Source organism: Orbilia oligospora (genome assembly GCF_000225545.1).
Source record: "Orbilia oligospora ATCC 24927 unplaced genomic scaffold scaffold00078, whole genome shotgun sequence".
In the NCBI taxonomy this organism is placed as follows: Eukaryota; Fungi; Ascomycota; class Orbiliomycetes; order Orbiliales; family Orbiliaceae; genus Orbilia; species Orbilia oligospora.
In genome coordinates this window covers 1617865-1634636 of record NW_011645635.1, presented here as the reverse complement: position 1 = coordinate 1634636, position 16772 = coordinate 1617865, and the positions used below count along the sequence as shown (strand labels likewise).

At 45.8% G+C, this 16772-nt stretch overlaps 5 protein-coding genes across 5 annotated transcripts; 4 read left to right on the top strand and 1 right to left on the bottom strand.

Moving 5' to 3' along the window:
- Nucleotides 1–1834: 1834 nt before the first annotated feature.
- AOL_s00078g478 (uncharacterized protein) lies at nt 1835–3675 on the bottom strand (the record flags this gene model as incomplete). The annotated part of the gene is made up of 3 exons (XM_011123741.1): nt 1835–2709; nt 2783–3236; nt 3304–3675. The coding sequence occupies 3 exons, from the start codon at nt 3673–3675 to the stop codon at nt 1835–1837; spliced, it is 1701 nt and encodes a 566-aa protein (XP_011122043.1).
- Nucleotides 3676–4698: 1023 nt separating this feature from the next.
- Nucleotides 4699–7197, top strand: AOL_s00078g477 (uncharacterized protein; the record flags this gene model as incomplete). The annotated part of the gene is made up of 2 exons (XM_011123740.1): nt 4699–5635; nt 5705–7197. The coding sequence occupies 2 exons, from the start codon at nt 4699–4701 to the stop codon at nt 7195–7197; spliced, it is 2430 nt and encodes an 809-aa protein (XP_011122042.1).
- A 562-nt stretch (nt 7198–7759) lies between these two features.
- On the top strand, nt 7760–8753 carry AOL_s00078g476 (uncharacterized protein; the record flags this gene model as incomplete). Its single annotated transcript, XM_011123739.1, has 2 exons — nt 7760–8029; nt 8139–8753. The coding sequence occupies 2 exons, from the start codon at nt 7760–7762 to the stop codon at nt 8751–8753; spliced, it is 885 nt and encodes a 294-aa protein (XP_011122041.1).
- A 1155-nt stretch (nt 8754–9908) lies between these two features.
- AOL_s00078g475 (uncharacterized protein) lies at nt 9909–10748 on the top strand (the record flags this gene model as incomplete). The annotated part of the gene is made up of 1 exon (XM_011123738.1): nt 9909–10748. One exon carries the CDS (start codon nt 9909–9911, stop codon nt 10746–10748), a length of 840 nt encoding a protein of 279 aa, XP_011122040.1.
- A 2541-nt stretch (nt 10749–13289) lies between these two features.
- On the top strand, nt 13290–15376 carry AOL_s00078g474 (uncharacterized protein; the record flags this gene model as incomplete). Its single annotated transcript, XM_011123737.1, has 3 exons — nt 13290–14345; nt 14411–14822; nt 14922–15376. 3 exons carry the CDS (start codon nt 13290–13292, stop codon nt 15374–15376), a joined length of 1923 nt encoding a protein of 640 aa, XP_011122039.1.
- Between the last annotated feature and the right edge of the window lie 1396 nt (nt 15377–16772).

Here is a 16772-nt window from a genome sequence, read left to right as displayed (position 1 = left end):
AGTTTTATTCTAGTTATACTTGATATTTATGTTGCTTCGGGGTAGAGAGTTTTGAGATGGAAGCTGTTGTGGGAGAAGATGATGGTTAGTTGACGGATGGAGAGAAGAAGTGGAAGACGGAGTGGAAGACGGGAAAGAGAGGTGGATGATAGAGTGATATAACAAGCAGGAGGCATTTATGGGAAGATATCATGTATGGGAGATGAGTATGATGCTGGATGACCGAGCACTCGAGGGGATGGCCATGTTGCCGGGTAGCTGCAGCTCGGTAGAAGCAACAGACCAGCTGGCCAGGTAGCTACCTAAGTTAAGTACTACTTTACTTTTGAGTAGGTACTAGGTATCTAGGTAGCTTACCAACCAGCAAGCTTGTTTGCCCCGGTGCTCAGAGCAATCAGGACAACCAAACGTCCGTCCAGACGACCACAGCAAAAGACAACGGAGATAAGTACCTAGTAGCTAAGTACTTATTTAGGAGGAAGAGGAGGAGAGATATATACCTGAATGGCAGTATGAAGGTCCAGGGAAGGAGTCACACGACCGAGCTGAGCTGAGGGAAAAAAGGGGGAATCCGAGCTATTCTCTACCGGAGATTTTCGCAGGGACGCGTAGAGAAGAATGGTTTCTGGCTAACTGAAGTGAGGAGAAGGAGGATGGTGAGGATGTAGATGATGGTGATGATGATGATGATGATGATGGAGGTGATGTAGATGGAGGTGAAGAGAGAAGAGAGAAAAGAAACCTTTCTGGCGGGTTGTTGACAGGAGGAAAAGGCAGTTGACTGGGGGAGGGAGACGTGCACGCTGCTGGCTGCTGCTGGCTACGGGCTGGCTGGCTGGGCTGGCGGGTTGAAGCTTTGTTGATATCGTTGACTGGTGGAAGGAGAGAGGAAAGAAGAGAAGAAGGGAAGACCAGAAAGAGTGGGAAAAAACTGCTTTAAACACCTTTTAGCCACTGACAATAACAGACACCACCACCAGTATTGGGTAGTAAGTACCAGCAGCTAGGAAATGCTAGCTGTATAATACCATCACCACTTTTTACTAATTATTACTCACTCCCTTAATATTTCCATCCTGAGGACGGAGCATCGAAGTAACTGATTGGCTGCCGGAGTCTCAAGACGTGGTCGTGGACCCATAGCAATTTCACTTCCAGTTTCAATTCCGGTGCTATCGCAAAAAAGAACATCCATAAAGCTAGCTACCCCTGAGCTTATTATCACCACTTCATACACTCCCTAACTACAAAAAACTACTCAGAATCTATTCTCCGAGACCTCCCACAGCTGCTCTTAGTTTTAGTCTGTCTGAAAGTTAGATCCTTTGCCATGTTTTGGATCCTGATAAATCTTCACTTTCGCTTCTTAAACTGGGATGTGTGTGCATGTGGGAACATAAGATAGGGCTAAATGTATGTAGCCACATCTGCTTTTCCCTTTTTTGCGCCCATTTCTATTTTTCTACTTTTTTTTTTTTTTTTTTTGCCTTCGCAGAATTGTTTTCTTTTGGTGAGGAAAACGTCTGGAACAAGGGCTGCTGTCTTGGCAAATGGAAGTTCCACCCGACCCGGCACCTTTAACCGACTCTCCTCCTCACCCCCTATACTTTCCCCACTGTTCCTCACTCCCAATCTCCTTGAGTATATAGCGCAGTATAATATAATCCTGTTGAATTTGGTACCCTTCCTTCTATTATTGATGTAGATCTAAAGCAAGATGGAGAATACGGGATACAGATATATGATATTATGATCATGATTTGACATTAGATACTACCACTACCACGACTACTTACTATTTAAGTACCGACAAGCACGGTGATTATGGTGAAAATTAAAAAGTCGACGCCGCCAGTCTGCTAGCCGCATTCCGGGCATCCACCCTATCATCATCATCCGCCTCCTCCTCTACCCCCTTCAAAGTTCTCTTCCCTTCATCTGCCACAACCCCTGCACCACCCCCATTAGTCACCCCAGTGCCAGGACTCAAAACCATATTCGCTGCGCTCGCCCTATTAATCCCAGGCCCATTACTCCTACTAACCCCACTCCAAGCATCGCCCCTAGGTCCCTGGCTGGCTGCCAAGTTCGTCCGTCTGGCAGCAGGCGTACTCTCCCTCCCCAGCCTCGATAGCCCACCGCTGGCATCAATATTCCTGATATCAGGCCTAACATTCTCTAACGTTGCCAAAATCCTTCTCTCAGCTTCGATCTGTCTCAAAGTATAGTCCCTGATACTGGACCTTAAATCACTCGCTGTCCTTTGAAACCATCGTCTCTGCTCAACCAATAGATTCGACGTAACCCGATTCACCTTCGCTGCCAAGTGAGTCTCTGTACTCCTAGCTTCGTCTAATGCTTGAATCGCCTCATCAACTTTATCGCTTCTCACTGAACTCGAAACTTTCAATCGATCGGCGCTGTGCAGTCTCGTTCGAGTCGTGGCTTGAGCGTTAAGTAGGTCCCTCATGAGTATCTGCCGGTTCGTAAGGCTCTCCTTTACTATAAAGGCATCCGAAGAATGATAGTTAAATGCATCGCCTAAAGTTGTGGCTTCAGCTGTGGCTTGAGCTGCTGCTTGGTCGCCGACCGACTGCACCGTTTTTCCGAGCTTACGAAGTGCGGCGGATAATCCCGTATGCGTAGTGATCTGTGGATCGGATATACTTCCCATTTTCACACCGAGATCGGATAAGGATAATGCGAGACCTTTCCTTTCAATCAGTACCCTCATAGGCCCGTATAAATTAGATAAAGAAGAAGAGAAGAACGAAAAACATACCTCTCCTCGCTTTCACAACTTTATCCACCTTCTGCCCACCTTCCATAGTCCCCAAATAAAAGGCCTTAACAATAGGTCTGGCATCTGCCAACTCTAGTGTATCATCTGGCGGCGGTGCAAATTGCTTCAACATCTTTCTCCTGACACCAGTCGCAGGTTGACTCTTCCGAACCACAGGCGAGTACCCAAAGTCCGCTTCAACAAAGTAAACAACCTCTTCATCGCGCATGAGTACCTCATTCCCACAAACGTAGTTTAACCATCGTTGAATACTAGCCCGAACTCTTGCCTCGTCTTCTTCAGTCCCCACACCTGCCGAAGTCGAAGGTGGCGGAACGGCTGGGACCAAACATTCTGGATTCGAAGAGACAAGATGATTCGCGAGTTTGGTGAACTCACTGTGAGTACGGCGGACATCACGGAATTGTGTAGTTCGAAATTTAGGTAGGTTAGTCTATCCCCTTTGCATTAGCCTTCATTCCTACAATAGAAGTAACCCATTATATAAAATAATGACGTACGTGAACATCAAACCTCAAAATCGGATCCTTCCTGCCAGTCCTCTCCAAACCCGTAACCTTCGCTCTCAACTTATACTGTACACTAGGTCTCTGCTGCTGCTGCTGTCCTGCCTGCTTCGAGCTACTCCTAACCTGAGGCTCAGGCCTGTATCCTGCTGGCCTGGTCGCAGAATTTGGTACTTCCGGCGACTCAGGAGCATTATCACCACCAAAGAGAGGTGGTGTACTCGGTGTCGGACTGAATGGAGGAGGAGAAGTAGGTTCGGTAGTAATTGGATTATTGTCTGTAGGCGTTATAGGGCGATGAAAGCCGTCATGTTCTTGTTCGTCCGGGTCGCCGAAGCCGCCACGGTTGATGGCGGAGTAGTCCATAGCTGCTGTTTACGTATCTATTCGTAAAGGGTTGGCGCCCGATGCGGGGAGTCGAGTTATGTGATAGTTATGTTATCGACGGCGGATATCCGAATGAAGCTGGTGGTTTGAGGTATTTCAGAGCTAGAATATGCTAAATCTCTGCCCGATGAAGAAGATGATAATGGTTTTGTCGGTGAGAAACCGTTGTCGTCAGCTGGTGATGTCCGATGATGGCTGGCTGGCTAACGTTAACAGAACAGACAAGACAGACAGGAAGGAGGAGTCCAAGCTCGGACCAGCGACAGCGCTTGGCTTGACGACATACCCAACACAAAACCGGCGCCTTCTCTTCCCTCTTGAATTCCTCTCCACCGTCCATTAACTACAAACCCTTCATCCCCACGAAAATAGAATTCCGAATCCTTCGTCGGAGATGACAATGCCATAGTTCTACTGCAACCGATGTAGAACTTGCATTTATCGAATTGTTCTAGTCTCGAGCTATCGATAGATACTACATTCCTCGCTCTAAAAAAAATGGGATTAACCGTTTTGAGAACGACGACGGTGCGAACCGCGCGACAGGCTTCCTCGTGGTATCCATATACCCGTATTCGACTGTTAACACGACCAATTGATTCTTATCGATCGTTCTCTACGACTCCGAGACTTCTTGCTTCGCTTCATGATTCGAAAGTTGATCTTAAGCATGTTCGGAATATCGGAATCATTGCCCATATCGATGCTGTATGTCCCCCCCCTCCGTCCTTTTGTCCGTATAAACCCACGACCATTTGTATGGCTTCGATAGATTATAAAAATGATATTAATAGAGATAATATATCAGGGTAAAACTACCACCACAGAGCGAATGCTCTTCTATAGCGGAACCACAAACCGGATAGGAGGTACCTAAACGCCAATCCGATCAAGTATCCTTCACACTACCCCTCCATACCACATAATCCCCGCCAATCAATAACTAACAATCACCTTTTACTTCAACTCTTTCAAATAGACGTCGACGAAGGTTCTACAGTGATGGACTACCTCCCCGAAGAAAAGCAAAGAGGCATAACCATAACCTCCGCCGCTATAACCCTCGAATGGCCTCCCCACCCACCCCACGCAACCACAAAGGACATCCTGTCCCTTCCGATCCACACAATAAACCTTATCGACACACCCGGTCACGCAGACTTCACATTCGAAGTGGAACGCTCAATCCGTGTGTTAGACGGTGCAGTAACTATTCTAGACGGTGTGGCAGGGGTAGAAGCCCAAACCGAAACTGTCTGGCGACAAGCTGATCGGTATCATATACCCCGTATTATCTATGTCAACAAAATGGACCGTGAAGGTGCAGTGTTCGGAAGGGTTGTGAAGGATATCGCTGCTAGACTTAATGTCTGGCCGGCAGTTACTCAGATCCCCATTCATGGGAATATGAAGGAAGGGCTTCTCGGTGGGGTCGTCGACCTACTTCATATGAATATCATAAACTGGAAACACGAAACGGAGGGTAGGGGGATGACGCTTACACCCCTCGAATCGATCAAAGAAAAACATCCAGAACTCTACGTAGAGGCTATAAAGGCTCGAACAGCGCTAGTAGAACTCCTAGCGGAATGGGACGAAGCAATTCTCTCAAAATTCGTGGAAACGGAAGATCAAGCTTCCATTACCGCCGAGGACCTAAAACGCGCACTGAGGTTTTGCACTTTGAATCCGCATACGAGAGTTATCCCCGTGCTTATGGGTGCTTCGCGGGTTAATATGGGTGTACAACCGGTTTTGGACGCAGTATTAGACTATCTCCCAGACCCGACAGAATGTGGGAAGAGTAAGATACCAGTGACGGTTCATGGTGAAAAGGCCTTGTTGGATGCGAAGGAGGCGAGTAAAGTATGTGCTTTGGTCTTCAAAGTCATGCACGACCCGAAGCGTGGGATGCTTTCTTATGTCCGAGTATACTCTGGTAATACTTCCCCTCCCCCCTCCCCGCAACCTCGAATAAACATAGAAAGACTAACAGAAATAATATCAGGCACCCTCCGCGCTGGTGACCAACTCTACAACACAACCCTCCAATCCCGTGAACGCGCTCTAAAACTCCTTCGCATGTACGCTAACGAAGCGGTTGATATCCCTTCAATCCGTACCGGCCACATCGGAGTAATCGTAAACTACAAAAACTCACGAACAGGAGACACTTTAATCCATGCTGACCACGTCACAAACCTCCCCACCTCGTCATCTTCGTCATCAATCCAGAACTTCAAACAACAAAAACGTGAAAAGAAATTCAAGAAAAAGGTCGAAAAGGCAGGAAAACATATTGATATTCTTACGGATGCAAGCCTACAATTACGTCCAATTGACGTTCCACCACCGGTATTCTTTGCAAGCTTGGAGCCGAACTCGGCCGCCGATGAGAGAGGAATGCAAGATGCGCTGTCTATCATCGAACGTGAGGATCCGTCGTTACATATCTCAACCGACGAGGATAGTGGACAAATGGTGTTGTCAGGAATGGGAGAGCTACATCTAGAAATCTCGCGAAACCGACTTGTTTCCGATCTAAAAGCCAAATGCAGCATGGGTCACATTCGGATCGGATATAGAGAAGTGGTAAGCGGCTCCGCCACAGTCCACGAAATCTACGAACGAGAAATTCTAGGCAAAAAGAGCTATGCAGGAGTCACCGCCCACGTCGAAGCGATTTCAAACTACGAAGGGGCAGTATTCGAAGAACCGCTCGGCATCCTTGCAAAATCTACAATCGGTGGTAATGAAATTCTAATAACCGTCGCAACGACCCAAGAACTTGAGGACCCAACCCTTAAGATCCCGGGGTGGATGGATCCAGAAGTTCTAGTCGATAACCTTACAAACGGTGCAATGGCGGCGTTATCACGCGGACCACAAAACTTTGAACTGCATTCGACAAGAGTGATACTTACACTCGAACCATCCGATTTTAGAAATTCGAGTGAAAGTACGCCGAACGCGTTTATGGTCGCGGCGAGGATGGGAGTTGAAAAGGCGGTGAGGGAGTGTGGAACGGGGATGATGGAACCGTTTATGAATGTGGTTGTTAGCTGTGAGGAAGGGGATGTGGGTAATGTTGTGGCGGATATTACTAGCGGTGCTGGTGGAGGTAGTGTTTTGTCGCTTGACGATGAAGCTGATGGTGGCCATGCACCCACAAGTGCTCACACCGGCGGAACATATGACACTTCTTCATCATCGTCATCACTATCCACTTCACCAGAAGAAGGAGAAAGGAAAGAAGTGGAATATATCGACGTTAGTAAAGTCTATGCGCCGCCGCAGAGTTATAGATCTACAGGCCTGGAGAAGTTCGACGAGGGAGCACATGTTAGGACGAAACTTGTTAGGTGTAGAGTTCCACTCGCGAAGATGATGGGGTATGTAAAGCATTTGAAGAGTATGACAAAAGGTAGGGGTACTTTTGTTATGAGCATGGATAAGTTTGAGAGGATGAGTGACGTTAGGATTAGGAATGCGATGCGGTAAGTTTTTCTTTTCTCTTCCTCTTGTTTTCTCTTTAACTAGGGAGAAGTAAGAAACTTTTATTTTAGTTGGGGTTTGTATGTAGATAATAAGCAGAAAACCTTTTGTATATGATAACAGTTATGATCTATCGATATCGATGATTGTTGAAACTTTTGTGTCCGGAATACCGTACCTGGAGGTGACGAGGATGGTGTTCGTGAGAGGGTTTGCGCGACTTGGTGGGTGCCTGTCGGTTAACGTCGCTTTCGCGAAGTAACATCCCAAAGCAGATTCTCAACATTCAATCCTAACCATAAAGAAACCGTCCGATTGACATATCATATCTGAAAATTATCCATCAACCATGTTATTTTATCAGCTCAAAAAAAAAAAATCAACTACGGAAGAGCTCGCAGAAATGCTTCTCCGAGGTCGCGGACGCATAGTAGGAATAGATGGGGATATATATAGCAAGATACACGCTCCGTGCTCACGATATCTGTCTCAAGTGCTACACTATTCCTTTCCATCAATTCACCTTTTATAAACATCTTAAATAAAGATACATATTACGATTCAAAAAATGGATCACCACGTCAAACACGCCGCCCACGAAGGCCACGACCATTCCCACATGGACCACGCAAATATGAACCATACGGCCGAAGAGACCGGCGAAATGGATCATTCTCACCATCATCACCATCATCACCACCATACTCCAGAAGCAAACAATACCAACAGCACCACAATGGATCACTCCACAATGGACCACTCTTCGCATAACCATGCCGGTCACGATCATGCTTCAATGATGCACGGTGCCGCTGGTGGGCCAATGTGTAAGATGGATGTATGTTTTTGCCAAACCCCTCTCCTCCCCCTTCCCTTTTCCAAAATCATGATATCAAACGGATTAATTTCAGAAGAAAAATGACTGATTATATATAATATAACTAAAGATGTACTGGAACTGGTACACCATCGACGCCTGCTTTTTGTCAAAATCATGGCACATCACTTCCGCCGGGATGTTCGCTGGTTCTTGCATTGGTATCGTCTTTCTCGTCGTGTTGGTAGAGGCACTTCGAAGGTGTGCTAGAGAATGGGATAGATATATCGTTAGAGACTGGAAGAAACGGGCTATTACTGCCGCTGAGGGCGTTAACGTCACCATCCCCGATACCAATACCAAAGATACCACGACCGGCTGTTGCTCATCCACTCCCGCAGAAACTGCTTCATCGTCTAGTAGCCAAAAAGGAGGCCTAGTCACCAAATCTTCCGCTGCTACTACTAAGAGATCCTTTTTATCCCGTCTATGTCCCTTCACCACATCAACAAAGTCTTTGATAGCAACACCACGACCAACGATTGTTCAACATTTGTTGAAATCATTGATCTATGCGGTATTGCTAGGCGTTGGGTATATTCTCATGTTATTGGCAATGTATTATAATGGATATATCTTCTTTTGCTTGGTGATCGGGGCTTGGTTGGGGAACTTTTTGTTTGGGATAGATACATGTGTGCTAGACGAGAGCGTGGTGGGAGCAGAGAGGGGGTGTGGGTGTTAGTAGGTATATGTGTATGTCGTGAGTAGGAAAGAGAGTATGATAGGACTAAGTTTAGGGAAGAAGGGAGTGAGAGAAGAGGGAGAGGGGGACGGCTAAAAGTTCTCGATTGTTGGTGTTTACTTGTATATAACTCTGGATTATAATCAACATACTTGATTGAAGCTCTGGTTATCAATTTACAGTAACTTGTTAGTTTGTAACATATGCCATCGAGACAAAGTTAATCCAAATTACGTCTTCCATGATGAATACATAGCACCATTCCCAACCTACGATACACTCTATCAAATGGAACATGCCGTCGTGAATCCTGTCGTATGATATTACGTACATCAATCACGACATATCAACATTTAAATTCACATGCATGCGCATGGAATTTCATTTAGTTATAGTAATATACTTTGACACTCTGATGGAAGTCCTTCGGCCAATGGCCCGCGGAAAGTCTCTTAGAAACCCGCGGACCGAGATAAACTATGTATAATAGATTACCGACATTTACACTGGGAACGTCTATATACCGTACCGTTCTATACTGCCCGTACATATTCACCCACGGCCCAAAAAATTGCGAAATACGCCATGCATGAATCTTGGAAAATCGTTAGACTGATACAATACCAATTTCTAGATAATGCCAATTGAATAGCCGCGAGGGAGTATCAAGCAAACTAGCATAAATAGACGGCCCAGCCGCCCGGCGCGGACAATAGATAGCCCGATACCCACACCCTCCCAGCCAATTCGTGCAATCGCAACTAAAATGCAACATGTTGAATCGACTTAATCCCAAAACGGCAAAAGGAATGCTTGAAACTGTGGTAATTTGTGTGTTGCAGGGAAGTGAACGTGAAGGGGAGCTGAACTCGAACGTGCCTCGGTATCTTTTTGGGCGTGTCTTTCTGGTCGTGACTTTCCTTTTTCTTTTCCCCGGATTTTTCTTTTATTTCAACCTCGTCGCTCCTCCTCCCCGTTTCTCGACTTCCATGTTTACTCCCCGTCCATCTCCACGCCCATTACTTATAATATCTCTATTACTTTTCCCGGTCATAGTAGATCTAGAACTTCAGTTTCAAGTTCATTGATTCCTTTCAAAAGCGCAGACTTTACTAAAGTACATACTCTACAATATAAATACTACAACGATACAAAATGTCGAACGACCCAAAGACCCTCTACACCCTCCCCATCACCGCCACCTCCGGCACCATAACCATCACAATCCCACGTCCCCAAACCCACCCAACAGTCTACCTTCTAACCTTCGTCTCCCCACCGGATAACCGTCTCCTCACCTCCTTCATCGAAACCTTCACTCTCGCTCTCGCCTTACTCCGCACAAACCACCCACACGGTGTCTTAATCACCACCTCAGGAAACCCCAAATTCTACAGCAACGGTCTAAACCTCGAACATGTAGCCTCCCAAGATCTCTGGTGGTCCAAGATCTTCTGGCCATTCATGAAGAACCTTTTAACATACCCTATGCCGACGGTTGCATTAATCAACGGCCACGCCTTCGCCGGAGGCTTCATCACCTCCATGTGTCATGACTACCGCGTCATGAACCCATCAAAGGGATTCTTGTGCATGAACGAACTAGAATTCGGAGCACCATTGATCCCACCATTGACTTCCATCTTCCGCAATAAATTGTCCGCAAAGACTTACAGATCTATTGTGCTGGAGGCTCATAGGTTTACGGGACCACAGGCTTTGAAGGAGGATATTGTTGATGCTTTGGGCGCTTTGGAGGAGACTTTTAAGCTTATTGATGAGAAGAAGTTGGATAAGAAGGCTAAGAGTGGGATTTATAGCGTTATTAGACGGGAAACGTGGAGGGAGACATTTGGGTTTGTGAAGGGTGATGATAAGGAGTGTTATGATGGTGATAAGTGGGTTAGGGATACGGTTAAGGAGGCGGAGAGGGAGGAGGAGGAAGCTAAACAGTTGGCGCAGAGATGGGAGAAGACCCAGGGGGCTAAGCTGTAGATAGGTAGATAGTGGGTATTTTGGCTGGGTTAGCGAATATATAGCGGTGGAGATGATGCTTGTTTATATTTTGAGCATCTATGAATAAGCGGATTCTGTTAGCTCTAGAGCGAATTGAGATTCTCTTCATGGAAAGGCTTTTTTTGATTGTATAATAAGATTAATTGATGGAATTACCGGGCACCAGTTTTACAGGCGATTTTGGTTGATGATACGCGTTTAAGGAGACCTATGCTGCTCCTATTCCCAAAATCCAAAATAGAATATGTAATGAAACCTTATCTCGCAGTCAGTTCCATCTTAGAAAGAACTGAAACCGAAGTAAATCAGACTGGCCGATTTTTGTAGGTGTATACGTAGTCATTCGAGTAGCAAACCAATCTGGCATACTCAGCTTAACGACCGGTCGACCCCTGACTATCAGCACTGCATCTTCCAGAGAATTTAAGAATAAGAATGCGGAATACACTCTCCAAGGCAAAACCCCGAAGTTCACGTGTACCAAACCTACCTCTTCGATTAAACCCCAATTGGAAATAAAATGAGTTTTTAAACGATCTCTTCTTGTCTCATACCGATCTCTTCATTTAAGCAAGCTACTCTACCATCAATCTCACAGCCCCCTCTGAAACAATATCACTGTTAAGTGGCTCCATCAAATCCCTACGTGCACATGCTACCCTTTCTCACCATAAACCCTCAGTGTATGCAACATCACAAACATCTTGGCTCGGTATAGGTGGCCTGATCAAATTAATTTAGTGATGATTTCCCGAAAAAGTAGCGAAAGTGCAATCTTGGGACTTTCAATATATGCATTTAATATCTCCCCAATCCCCGCTACCCCGATTAGTGGAAGGGGGTCTCTCAGCGGGGCAGCGGCACATTATCGTTTTTCAAGTTCTGGATCCCCGTACCCCGTTTTCTCATAGTCCCACACGAAGGGCTATTTTAGGCAGTTGATGTATAACACTATCGTCCGTTATGTAGGCGCATTTAGTACACAGGGAAGAAATTATATTAGGAGCTTGGCTGCATCGATTCGATACATCTCCCCAAGAACATCGTGGCCAATGGTATCGATACGTATCCAACCCATACTTTATTGAGGCATCGACCTTTTGCGCTTTCGTCGCTTTCTCTTCACCCCCATTCTAGTAGATTGTCTACTCAATCGGTCCTTCTAATTATATATATTTTAGACTGTACGGTAAGTGCCGCACACTAGCCGCTATATCCATAGTATTGCATGAGGTACTGCAGGATGCCAGTTGAAACCACCTAAATCATGGATAGGGCCGAAAAGGGGGATCTATTCCGGAAAATGACGTTCTAACCCCTCACCGGCCGCAGTGCCGACATACCCTGCCCGTGCGCCTTTTATCAAGTTGGAAGCTAACAACCAACAACTTCAAAATCCCAAGGACTTCGAGTAGCTTAGCATGCCACACAGACAGGAATACCAGTACCCTGCATATAACACCCAAGCTGCATAAAAGCAAAGTCAATGCAGAGAATTATATTCTAGAAGCTCAAGGGACGGAAAGGACTAGCAAGCTAAATAGCCAGCTAGTGCGTATGCGCCTTTGAGTGAAACGTTTTGCCTGAGGCCTGGGGTCCACAACCGACTGGCCGCATGATCATTGCCAATGCAGTACATATATATGCGTAAGATCATAAGATAAATAAAAAAGAGGAAATATTTTCCAGAGAGATTATCTAAACATAAACACTTCACATCTTGGCTAATATAGACGCTCACAAGATCTTGCACAATTGCAATTCAAGATAATCTACCAAATATATATTTATTGTTACACAAAGACGCAAAAAAAAGCCACATTCAACACATTTTATCAGACACCGCGCAGTCTCTGCCAGTAAACTTGTACTCGTGAATACTACCCCTCCTCTCTAGAAAATATTCATTTAAAAAACTTCTATGATGTAGAACAGAATAATAAAAACCATTTGAACCTCTCGGAATGACTATCCGACCCCTAGTTTTCGTTCTGTGCCTCGTAGGGCTGAAATGCACGGGCCAGCTTGGCAGTGACAATATGGCAAACAAAATACAACACTGTCCAACGATATTTTTATCCTTAGGAAAGTCTTGGACCTGCATGCATTGCATTTTGCTGCGGAAATTGCTATTGTGGCTTCACTTTTTTTTTGAACATCATCCACATGGTTTTCGCTACGGTCGATCGCTTGGAGCTTACTTTTTTGGATGTTAGGCTATTTTGATGGCTGTGGAGGTTCCTTTGGGGATTGCAGATTGGGATGTTGGTTGAGTAAGATTAGTATTCGATTGATATTGATCGACTATGGTTCTCTAGGTTGTGTAGTTCTGTATCGTAGTACGTAGATTTAGAGGATAAATAGGAATCAGAATCCGTCCTTCCAGTTCTAATATCTTCTATACATCCATCAAATCTACATCTTATATCTATTTCTCTATTCTATCTTATTTTAGACCGTATACGCACAGAATAACCTTGAATACAAACCCAAGCTTCCATTCCACTCACCGGAGCAGCAATGAAGCTCACCACAATCCTTCCCCTCCTCCTCCTCCAAACCACAACCCATGCCACAATCTTCAACCGCGCAAGACTTCCCACAGTCGGGGAAGCCGAGGACCTCGCCGCACCAACCGTAGTTCTCAAACGGACTAATCTAGAACTCACTGCTCCAACTGCTATACTCAAACGGGCTAGAAAAGCCGCGGACCCCGATCCTGAAGAGCAAGCTAGGCCTGATGATATTAGAACTAAGGTTGTGAAGAGAGCGAGACCGGCACCAACTGTTGTTGGGGAAAGAGCTAGGAAGTATGCGGATCCTGATCCGGAGGAACAAATGGGACCTATAGATCCGGATAGTACCAGAACTCGAGTCGCAAAGAGAGCTAAACCTGCTCCTACCGTTTTTGCAGAGCGAGCGAGGAAATATGCAGACCCGGATCCAGAAGAGCAAATGGGACCTATAGATCCAGATAGTACCAGAACTCGAGTCGCAAAGAGAGCTAAACCCGCTCCTACTGTCGTTGGGAAAAGGGCAAGAAAATATGCGGATCCCGATCCAGAGGAACAACTTAGGCCTGTAGACCCAGACAGCACAAGAACTCGGGTCGCCAAACGGGCCAAACCAGCTCCTACTGTTGTTGGGAAACGAGCCCGGAAGTACGCCGACCCAGATCCAGAGGAACAGCTCAGACCCGTAGACCCAGACAGCACAAGAACTCGAGTCGCCAAACGAGCCAATCCAGCTCCTACTGTTTTTGAAAGAAGAGAAGTCGTAGATGATCAAGCACCAGCCGCTTTCCAAGTTATAACACTCCCCACTGGACGTATTGAAGTACCCGTTCACGCCCATACCCCCATTTCTACTCCAGAAATCAATGCCAGACCCGCAGGTGTCCTTGACAGCATCGGCCTCAACTTTGGGACACTCTGTTCTGCATTCATTCCCTTTACCAACGCTGGTACTGGGGTCGGGGAGTTCCCGGACCATTCCGGCCCAAGGGTATATATCGATGTCGACGGTGTTAATATATGGTCCAACAGCCAAAAGGGATTAATCGTCGACACTGGCTCCGTAGGCTCCCCATAATCCCCATCGATTCCAAAATTGTTCAACCTCAGCTAACAAACATAACACAGACAGGCTTCACAATCGGCCAACTAACTTGGACCGGCCATTTCCATAAATCCTGGTCTTCAACTGACAAATCCCGTCCAGGTTGGAAATACCTCTCATCTTCCAACATCCTCTACAAGGGCTACTGGGTCAACGTCAACATCACCTTCAAAGACCTCTCCTGGAAACCCATTATCCGTTCCGAAGTCCCCGTATTAGTCTTTAATCAAAAGCTTGGATGCGAGAAAATTGATAACGCAACTGGAAACTGCCTCGTAACCCCTTCGATCCTACAGGCAGAAGGAGGGTATATGGGTATCGGATATGGAAGAAGGGCAGATGGTATGACGCAGTGTACACCTGATACAAACCCTTTGTTGAATGTGAGAGGCATCTGGAGGGATTTACCTGTCACTGGGTGTAATTATCGAAATGGTACGTATACTATGACTCTAGAGCTCTACATACTTAATCCCTCTTACATATTATAATATTATAACATACGCATACGCTAACAACAATCGATACGCATAGGCTACGTAGTCACAAAAACTGGCATCTCATGGGGCCTGACCGTCGCAAACACCAACGGCTTCAAATTCCATACTCTAAAGAAAGACTCAACCGTAAACATGGACTGGTCAATGCCAACCATGTGTCTCAGAGCCAGTAATAACGCACAAACCTGTCGTGCCGGGAACTTCCTCCCAGACACAGGACTTACAAAGTCTTATATCACTTCGCCCGATACGCCCTCGGGGACTGCACCCCCGTCGAATGGTTTCAATATTAAATTGAATATACCAAATTCTGGACAGGGTATGGGGTTTTTGAATTATAATAATGTGGGAACTGGAGGGAATCACTTGCCAAGTTCGTATTCGACTTGGAAGAGTGGGGAGAAGGTTTATTTGAATACTGGGAGTAGGTTTTTTAATGCTTATAAGATTGCGTTTGATGCGGATTCTGGGTATTTCGGGACCAAGTAGCTGTAGAGGGGATTAAAGGGTATGGAATCGTTATCGAGAGGCCGGAGTACTAATTAGACAGTTTGTATATACGTATACGTGTAAAGGGGCTCTTAGGGGGGTGGGTATGAATACGTTGGCAATGCCGAATCTCAACTACGCATTTAATATTTTACTCAGAAACTTGTCAGAAACGATTTAATATGGTCGAGTGACATGATAGTCGCTTGCATGGCCTGTACATAATATTACGTATTATATTACCTTTAAATTATATATCACGATGTGTTATATGAGTCTGAAATTGGTCGTAATCCGTTCGATAGCACCAATAGACCTAATAAAAGGTCGATTCCCCAAATCCCATGCACAAAGGGCGATCGTTCAAATCATCGGCTAATCTCTTTGGAAATTACGTCGAATTGGCCGTTAGGTATACGCCCCTGCAACGAAACTTGCCCTCGATCGACGTCGACAGCAGAAATATTTAACAAGAAAGGGAGCCAATTGTCGGAATCGTCATGATAGAACGACTAGAAAGTTAACTTGTCAAGTCGGCGTGTCACACATGTGATCCTTTCGGTAGGATCGACTCAAAAGTAACCATGCATGCCTCGGGACGAAAGTTAGGCGTAATTGCGTTGCCTCGCCAGAAGCTTCGCATCAACATCACGACTTCTGCAATGCAATGCAATAACAATTGGATCGATTGGTTACGACTTAGGATTCGTATGTAGGACGCGTCTGGCTCGCACCACTTTCGCGTCGCATACAAGGCTTCCAAAAACGCAGCTTCTTGATTAAGTCGTGAGAGAGTGTTTATATCCATGCCTGATGTTGAGGAGTCAGGATTCATGGATTAAAATTTGGAACCCTCTTTAGTTTTGTATGAGGTTGTTCGTTTTATGTGATGAGTCAGCAGCAATGTGAAGCAAGGGCAAACGAAGGCGGCACAAAAACGATTCTGATCCTGCACTAGCATAGGTAACTCTCCCGTGCGTGCATGTCGTTCGACATCCTGAAAATTTTAAACCTGCAAGAAACGGAATTCGTATTCCCCCACCAATGCCCCTCGCTTCGAATTCCATCATTGTAGTCGTAGTAGTTAGCCGTCGGTGTAGGTGTCTTTCGAAAGAAACATGGGATGAAAAGCTATGAATATTTTGAGAATAGTTCGAAATGTTTCTGCAAGCTTAGCGCCGTTTTGCAGCCAGGGTCTACATACATTAGCTCCAGCGTCGGTAGCCGTATGACGATACTCGTGACCCCATGCTCATATGACGATAACAGGAGGGGAGCTAAGACGAGGTTTTGGGGTGTGGTGTGGGTAGACCAGGACTGCCTGCAGCTCACGATCCGCCGGACCCACTCGGCTTGCTTTTTGTGTTCAATTTCATCTTCTGGATGAAATAGGAAG